This window comes from Fusarium mangiferae (assembly GCF_900044065.1).
Source record: "Fusarium mangiferae strain MRC7560 genome assembly, contig: FMAN_scaffold048, whole genome shotgun sequence".
In the NCBI taxonomy this organism is placed as follows: domain Eukaryota; kingdom Fungi; phylum Ascomycota; class Sordariomycetes; order Hypocreales; family Nectriaceae; genus Fusarium; species Fusarium mangiferae.
In genome coordinates, this window is record NW_024573968.1 from 1 (window position 1) to 8,870 (window position 8,870).

The 8,870-nt window shown below is 45.3% G+C and overlaps 3 protein-coding genes across 3 annotated transcripts; 2 read left to right on the forward strand and 1 right to left on the reverse strand.

The window, feature by feature from the left end:
* Positions 1-2,225: 2,225 nt before the first annotated feature.
* On the forward strand, positions 2,226-4,024 carry FMAN_15522 (uncharacterized protein; the record flags this gene model as incomplete). The annotated part of the gene is made up of 6 exons (XM_041826248.1): positions 2,226-2,338; positions 2,494-2,708; positions 2,762-2,819; positions 2,886-3,105; positions 3,176-3,294; positions 3,355-4,024. The coding sequence occupies 6 exons, from the start codon at positions 2,226-2,228 to the stop codon at positions 4,022-4,024; spliced, it is 1,395 nt and encodes a 464-aa protein (XP_041691623.1).
* A 1,638-nt stretch (positions 4,025-5,662) lies between these two features.
* FMAN_15523 (uncharacterized protein) lies at positions 5,663-6,268 on the reverse strand (the record flags this gene model as incomplete). The annotated part of the gene is made up of 1 exon (XM_041826249.1): positions 5,663-6,268. The coding sequence occupies one exon, from the start codon at positions 6,266-6,268 to the stop codon at positions 5,663-5,665; it is 606 nt and encodes a 201-aa protein (XP_041691624.1).
* Positions 6,269-7,593: 1,325 nt separating this feature from the next.
* Positions 7,594-7,974, forward strand: FMAN_15524 (uncharacterized protein; the record flags this gene model as incomplete). Its single annotated transcript, XM_041826250.1, has 3 exons — positions 7,594-7,631; positions 7,677-7,803; positions 7,852-7,974. The coding sequence occupies 3 exons, from the start codon at positions 7,594-7,596 to the stop codon at positions 7,972-7,974; spliced, it is 288 nt and encodes a 95-aa protein (XP_041691625.1).
* Between the last annotated feature and the right edge of the window lie 896 nt (positions 7,975-8,870).

Sequence of the window (8,870 nt, forward strand, 5' to 3'; positions counted from 1 at the left end):
GAATATGGGATAGAAAATAAAATAGAAGGCGCGAATCAAGATTAAAATGGATTTGGTACTTGCTAGTTATTTAATTACGTCTTGCACTATGCTTCTCTCTACTTTTTATTTGCTTGTCCACTAATGTTGATTTTTGGCAGATTTTAATTGTTATTTTCTGGTCGGCGCTCGAATTTGACAAAGACATTCACCATCCCGCCAACCCTGTCCCTATTTGCACAACTGATATCCTCAAGGCATTAAATAAATTGATATCAGCGTACGCGTTTATTTCTCATCGTATTGGCTCCAAAAGACTGACAAGGGTACGCGTTCAAACGCATTGCTATTGGTCGTTGCTGTGGGCCACGAACAAGGGTGTAACGTCATTTCATAAGCAGCATTTTGACAGGGTTGTGATTTGGACGGGATCGATGACGGAATATGGTAGAGAAACGAAGACAGAAGGCGTAAATGGAGATTAATATGGAATTGATATTTACTAGTCTTTTAATTATACCTTGGATTGCCATACTACCTACTTTTTGTAGACTTATCTATTGTGGTTAATTTTTAGCAGAATTTCTTTGTCATTTTCTAGTCGACGCTCGAATTTGACAAAAGACATTCACGATCCTGCCAACCCGGTCCCTACTTGTTACGACCCAGCTGTTCCATCACGTGTACCCCACACTTTCCTCCAATCAAACACATGCCCCGCAAAACGATCAGTGCCAAGACTCTTCGATCACAGGTGATCCGTCATGATCAGTGCTGATCCGGTCCGCGACGACCTCACTGATCACCCTTAGCATTCATTAGTATATAGATCACTTTCATTAGCACTTTCATAGACTTAGCCCACCAGCTATCAATAAGACTTCTTTACATCAATAAGCCTAACACGCATTACTTGATCATTAAGAGACGTGCCAACCCAACATGCTCAGTACAACGCCCTACGTATTCTGCAAACATAACCTAGTACGGACTAGTTTCCCGGTTTGAAAACCCCAACCGTCACACTACTTGCATTACTGATCTAACTAAAAGCTAATTAAAAGCCAACTAAAAGTCAGCCCCTCTCAGCAAGGCAGTAAAGAAGAGTGGACGACAGGTTCACTGTGAATATTGCATTTCTCCGTCTGAAAGGGGTTTTGTTTAAATAAGCTTTTTGGCGCCGGAAACCAGCTTCCAAAAATTCTCTGCTGACAGGAGCTTGGGAATCTTCGCAATGCACACTACTAGGTTTTCGGGCAATAGACAGGGATGTCATCTTTTGGTATTGACTCTAAGTCTTAGCTGAAAAGCCGATGTTCATTTGCAACAAAACGAGCTTGTGACAATTGATTTGAACAAGCGGAGTTATAAAAAGGCCTGTCTCGACCGTCTGATGAAGTAATTACTGACAAATTGGAACGCACTTAACTGTTTGATTTAGCTCAACGATAAGAAAAACCAAGAAAAGGAATGGAGGGGATTCCAAGGGATGACTGCAGAGATGATAAAGATGCGGAAGAGTTCCGCGTGTCATTCCATCAGGGTTTTGCTCAAGTGGAGCCATTGACATCATGACAACACAAAACATACCACGAACGCGGCACAAATACCCGAGAAAGCGGATACCTACTTCTATCCATGCGATCCGATTGGTAGATACAGCCTCAGATACTAAGACCAAGTCATTTGAGAGGGTCCTAATGACAATTGCCTAGAAAGACTCATACTCATTCGTATATTGAAGGGAGGAGGGGTTTCCTCCCTTCTTATCTATGTTGGGGTACTACGGTAGGAACCTTGCTATTGTTGTTTTACTCTGACATTGTAAGGCTTAGCACCTGACACAGTTTGTCCGAGATAGGCGAGTTTGGCGAGCTTAGCTACGTTACCGCGGTTTCCGAGCGATTGTGAGTGCAAATCGAGGTCGATCACTAGCCTAGACAGGCTTAATGAATTTGAATCATAGGCATGTGGGTCCAGTTCATGACGCTGGATTCGAGGATGGTTGTAGTGTCTATGCGTCAGATTATTTAGCGTTGCTGCTGGGCGTCCAACATAGGATAGGCGTAACTGTTCATATTTGGAATTCTGTCGACCAGGCCAGAGGGTAAAAAGTGCAACATTGGTAGTTCCCTACTTTCCAGCGAATCAAATATCAGTTTTCCCGGCAGAGGTACTGTCACACCTGACCAACTCCAAAATATACCCACAAAGGTCACAACTTAGAGAGTTCCGCAGACAAAATCATGGCACCACCCAAAGAACACGAACGAAGACGGAAATTTCATCGCCGGAGCAAGTATGGATGCATACGATGCAAAGCGAAACATGTGAAGTGTAATGAACAAAAGCCAATGTGGTACGTCGGATCACCCATGTAGTGGGTTATAGCCCCTCAAGGCTTCTATACCAGGCTATGGAACAGAGGAAGCAGGATTGTCAAAATCCTTGCAAGTACTTTGACGGGGCTAAGAAATTCTTCACTGAGATCATTTACTAAGCATGACGACACAGCACCAACTGCCTCCAGACCGGGAATCAGTGTATATATCCGATTACAGGGCAGCCCTTACGGTCAAGCCGGCCCAGCAGCGTCACCATAGACAGCTCCAAGTGTCAAAAGGTCCTGAACGAATCATTAAGGACAGATCCACGCGTCAATGTCGATAAATATGGAAGCGAATCGTTTGATACTCTGCCAGAGCCATCGCGCCGTCTGTTGTGTCACTGTAAGTTATGCCCGACGCGTAAAGTCTCCGATACTTAACTCAGTCTCGATCAGTTTCGCGATCTACAATACGTGGTTTGAGGTCCATCGCCGATCAACAGGGACATTCGACGTACGCCGACTGAAAATTCAATGCAGACTCGCTAGTTAAAGGTGACATGAGCTGACTTTTACTTAGGATCCAGAGGTTCCATGGGAACTTGGGGTATATGCATATATGCGTCATGCTCTCAGCCTGCGCATGGGCTTGGAGTACAGGGTCAATGGACGAAGTTCGACTTCCGTTCCTGTATCACAAGACGGCGTCGTATCAATTCGCAAGACAACAAATTTTGATACCAGAAGCGACCGGAAGACAGAATGTAGTTTTGGCGATTTCTGCTCTTGCTTTAGTTGAGGTAAGATGGCTTTGATGGATATCATATAACGTGGTAATTAAATTGAGGCGGCTGACACGGAACAATAAAGGCCGCGACAGGAGAGTTCGAAGCCTCATACAGGCACCTGAAAGCCATGGAGACGGTGGTCGAGGAATGGAGTAAGGCGATTGATAAGGTGCCAATGTTACCGCGAATGATGTTGAAGATGTAAGCCATATGTAGATGATGCTAATTCCCCAATCTCTCTCGCTGAAACACTCGAAACAGGACTAAAGATCACATACGGACTAGTGAGCCTGACGAGCTTCTGGAAGCATCCCAGCCGGCTTTCATGGCGCTCCTGTTGGTTTCGATTTGGGACCTCACAGCATCACCACCAAGATGTGGTTGGTGGCAAGAAGACCTTGAAACACCGGTTGCCAAAACATGGCAGCAGTACACAAAGAAACTTGAACTCAACTGCCAAATCTCAAAAGGATTGGAAGCTTGCAAGCACGAACCTCGCCTTCTAAACGGGGATGCTGTCAGCAGCCGCATCGGTTTCCTCGCCACGTTCCTGTACTTATGCTCGGTATCAGACAACATATTATGCGACATGACTCTGACCGCTTGGCTTCTCCAGCAAATCGCAGGCGATCATGGTATAGACAAGGGTCTTCTTGAAGCCAATGAATGCACGCAGTCATTCTGGCTATTTTATGTTCTGTTCAGTGCATCGATCGTTTCCACCAGTCGAACCAACACCGAAGTAGAGAAAACACAGCTAACCATATGGCGCGAGGTCTGTAATCATAGGATAAGGTTTGCTGTGGATCAATTAGGCGTCGAAAGCTGGAAGCACGCCCGGATAATGCTGGTCCGAGTAATGGGGGGTATAGGAGGAGACGTAGAGAAAAGCTTGGAGGAGTTGTGGAGTAAAGGAATCTACCAACCTTGATGATTGTACGTGAAAAATGGATGCTGCTCATGTACCATAATTTGTCGAACCATGCCGGTATCGTCTGTCGCCGTCCCTATTTTCATCGTCCCAACATTACAGCAGAAAATGCGGGAATGTTATAAAATGCTGCTCTTTGTCTCTTAGCGCTCTAGTGACTCAGAATACTGAATGCACAATACTACTGATCAAATGAGGGGCGTAATCGGATTTTGGTAAAAACGTTATACTGTACTATATCCCTCTTTCCGTACAGATACGGCGGGACTTGTGGAAGTCAATACACTGAACGGCTACTGGTAGCTATGGACGTAATTTATCGCTTATGTCAGTGGCTGTGTAATGAGAGGAAATACAACCCGATGAAAAATCGAGACTCCTAGCACAGGGCGCTTCCAGCTGCTTGCTTATGCGTGACTGCTTACGAATATGAGGCGACAAAGATCATTATTGTATCTCTTTTAGTAAGTAATGATACCCGACAACTTGCGGGAATAATCGCGATACAAAGTCCGGCTACTAGCTATAAAAGCTCACGAGTAGTGGCTTACAAAGTAATCAACACCAAGCTTACATTTAATACTAATAAGTCTAGATCTATATGAGAGTATGTACAGTCTCTCTACTTATCCGGCCTACAAGTAAAATGATTTTTTTTTATACTGCATCATGTCCTCTGCATTTCCTGATTTGAATCACATATAATTTTCTGGAACGTGCTATCAACGTGAATGCATAGCGATCTTCTTGGGTGAATGCTGATGCTTTGGTTCTTGTCAATCATTTTGATTCTTACGAAGGCTGAAGGTGCTTGTAGTTGCCAAGAGCCAGAGAGAGAGCGTGGACTCTACTCAATGAAGCGCTACATACTTCGCATCTATAGACCTTGAGCTTCCAGAATGAGCGTTTGATATACTAATCATGATACTGATACAGAGACTGGGCGGACTGGTACATACCTTGAGACACAGGTGACGTTCTTGAAAGAGTACCTATACAGTCACGGCCAGCTTCTTTTGCCTTCCCAGCGTTGAGGCGCTTGATAGAGCCTCTTAATGATGACCTTTTAGGACCCAACGTGATTGTTTAGCCTACAACCTGTCGCTCGTAGCTGTGTATTACGAGAACCAGCGCGAGTAATGCGCGTTAAACATGTGAAGTATGACCTTGAAGTGCGCCACGCATGGAATCTAGTTTGTGTCTTGACGCGATTGGTTACGTATCCTCAAGGCTGACAGACAGGCTGATAGGGATCTGAATATTGATGATCTCGGTAATAATCTTCTCGGGATGAAACGACCAAGGTTGTCTAAGTGATATGTCACGCTATATGTACTTGACTAAAATGTTATGGTTTTTTAATTCAGTTTGCAGATTTGGAACAAGTCGCGATGCATGTCATCGTATATATTCGGAAGCGAGTACTTTGATTCCAAGCAAACCAGCTGCCTAAGACAACATGGCTAGATCACTAGAAAGCTATACCTAAAGAGTGAACGCAACAAGACGAAGTAATTATCTTGTCCTGACAGGCGAAGTAAACAAATATCAGACAAACATGAACCATCCTCTATCAAACCAGCGACCACAGTAAAGCACCCACTTTCCCCTTTCTTTTGACAGGCAGAATTGGTAAATCTACTTCCCAAGGCAGACCTGAGAGTAGTAGGTAGCAAAGCTAGTAGCAGCAGCAGCACAGCAAAAGATGCTCTCCTGATTAGCCTTAGCCGCGCAAGCCACACAAGCAGCCACAAAGTTGAGAGTAGAAAAGTTTGTGCAAGATCGGCAAGAAGCAGGGTGCGGCGCACTATTACAACTCCAAGAATTAACACGGCTAAGAGTAGCATCCTTGATCTGAGGACAGTTGCGAGCACGACTGAAGACCTCAAGATCGCGGCTGTGAAGCTTCTCAGCGTCAAAAGATTCAAGAAGGTTCTGTTCCTTAGAGATGGCAACGATGGGCTCAAAGTACTGGTCGAAGAGAGACTCAGGGATACAAGCAGTGGGATCGTTAATGTAGGTGGTTGGGATCTCAGGGAGCTTGTAATCGCCGGTGGCATTGAGGTTGGTGACGGTCTGGCCGAGGGCCTGGAGGTGGATGAGGGTGATGCATTGGGAGACTTCGTCGACTTTGTAGTTGACCTCGCTGACCTTAAAGGTGGCCTTTTCAAAGACCCTGTCAGCGGTCTTGTTGGCGAAGGCAGCGGTAGTCAGGACGGCGAGGATGAGGATAAAGCGAGCCATTGTAAGTGACTTGAGTGTTCAGTGTAGAAGAGTAATTTAAGTGTGACTGAAGGTGCTGTGATGGTTGAGTGAGTTAACAGTGTGGACTTAAGCGCCGTCTTAAATAATTTCTCGCGCTCACCAAGATGCCAGTATCCTCAATACTGATGTCAAATGATACTCAAGACTTTCTCAACTACTCACAAGTCTCTCCCGACTTCACGACCTTGCCATCTTCATCACGACAGACATCGACCCACTCACGCTTGGTCTCGACTCTCGGCAATTTCTACGCCGCCCATCTTTCAAACCTGAAACAGAACACCAGTTGATCTTTGTCCCACCCATCCTTATCCGCGATAGATTGGGAGGTTGACTCTCACCATCATCTGCCGGTATTAAATGAGTCGATGGACTGAGTATAGTCTGATGTTCCCTTTTTCCTTTTTGGAACTTTGCATTACTGTATCCACTTTTGGTTCCGAATTACCCGTCTAAATAGTCCGTGCTTGTAATTGAACTGTTCCTACAGGTCGATACTCAAGATCGTGGTCGGTGTTCGATTGGGCAAGTAAACTGACCGAGACCCCCACGTGGGCTTCACATTGGTATGGGTCGCGTCCTGCTGTCAGTAATGGCGCATCACGATAGCCCTGTCGGCAATGAAACGGTGCACTGAACGTCCTACAGAGAAGAAGCTTTTTCCAATGTGAAGAAGGTTTGCAGCATGTCATTGCCCGCATATTACCATAGACGACCCTCCCTCCACTGCTCACCGGCCATACCTTGTCGCACTTCCACGTATTAATATCCAATGGGAGGCTGACGTTCTAACACGATGCTGGGTACGTCATGCTATGTCAAGGGTTGGGAAGAACTATCTTTATTGAACGCTATTCATCCTCGTCTAGATTATCGAATGTTTCGGAGAACAGCACCTTGAACGCAATTCACGTTCACAGGCTGAGAACCTAATGGCTTCACGAATGTCCAAGTTTGGAAAGTGAAACTTATGATGCCGATGAGCCGGATGTAAGATGTGTAGCTCAGCAGTTGCTTTATTCATGATGAAGTCGGATAGTCATTGACTTCCATGAGCCGAATCGCTATTCGCGGACGAGGTTGGCCAGTTGCCCCCCCGGACGGCCCTCCAAGCCGGAGCGAGAGACGGAATGATTTGTAAGAGCAAGTATCTCTAGGAGAATTTTGAAATATAAAAGGATCAACTTTCCCAACTTCTCTTACAAATCTCCACTCTCGTCTTCACCAACATCACCAACATCAGCAATAATACAATAACTACTACTACAACTGCCAGTCCTCAAGACTCAAACACCTCATCCAACATGAGCTCTCTCAGCCTCATAGTCCTCTTCTTCGGCGCGTAAGTCATAAGTCCTCCACTTCGACAACAAATCTGATTTCTCAGTGCCATGGCCGGTATTCACCACAACTGTGGCTGCACCGTCCGCGGCTTATACAGGCAGGATCTTAGCCAGGCTGCCTGCGCCCTCTGGGGCTCCAACCAGCCTCACACCCACTGGGATGGCTACTCTGTAAGTATTCAAACCCTGCATCCCAGAAAATGAATGCTGATTATCTAGTGCGTTGATAAGGGCATTGGCCGCGGCATTGACGGTGGTCCCTGGGAGACAACTTGCAAGCAGGCTTGGGATATCAACTTTGGCGGCAACAAAGAAGATGCTTGGGGCAAATGCTGGCACTAAGCTGACTAATAGCAGTGTTTGTGACCAGTGCTTCTTTGGCTTGGGATTGAGATTCGTGTTGTTTTCAGTCTGCCAATCAACCGCATGACTCTCCTCTTCGTTGAAAAGCTATGTAGCAGCCCTTTTTAGTCTTGCCATGAACTTATGGGAAGGAACTTGTGCTTGAATTGATACCGTGTGCAATATTTGAACTTTGAGTTTCCTTCTCTGATGACTCTTGTGAGCCTTTGTTCTTGCCTTCCTAGCTTGCATGAGAGGGGGGACACTGTCTGCATTAAGATGATGTCATTAATTGAATACCGACCAATCTATATTTGGCTGAAATCCAAGACTTTGATGTACTGCTGGAGCTATGGCTGAAAGTGTTATGTATTTCTGCGTCGGAAAATAACGAAAGCCATGAGGCTCCTCTCAAACAGGTCATGAAGCTGTAAGCACACAACATAAATTAGGGATTTACTAAACTATAAGGGGCTTTTATACTATCCTTGTTTGAACATCAAGCCCAATCCGGCAAACCGACCAGAGTGATTGGACTCAACTCCACGCGACAATCCGGCCACATTCCGCATTCTGGAGTCTTACCGGAATTTTCCACTACTAAAAATATCCGAGCAATCTGTATTCTCTAAACACCTGAAATTATATAGGAGCCTAGAAAAATTAACTTCAAGTCATGCGGGGTTTATTATTAGACTCTGCTATCAGTATTTCCTTGGCCGCAATCAGAAGTTCAAGAGATGGGGTGGTACAAGAAAGGTTTGGTAGATTGATCAAGGAATTCTTCAATGGAAGCTACTGAGATGCGGAAGCGAGCTTCAAAGACTGCAGATTAGGTTTGAAGAACTGCAAAGTATGATATATCACGGCTCATCCTTTTTTTTTTTTTTTTTTTT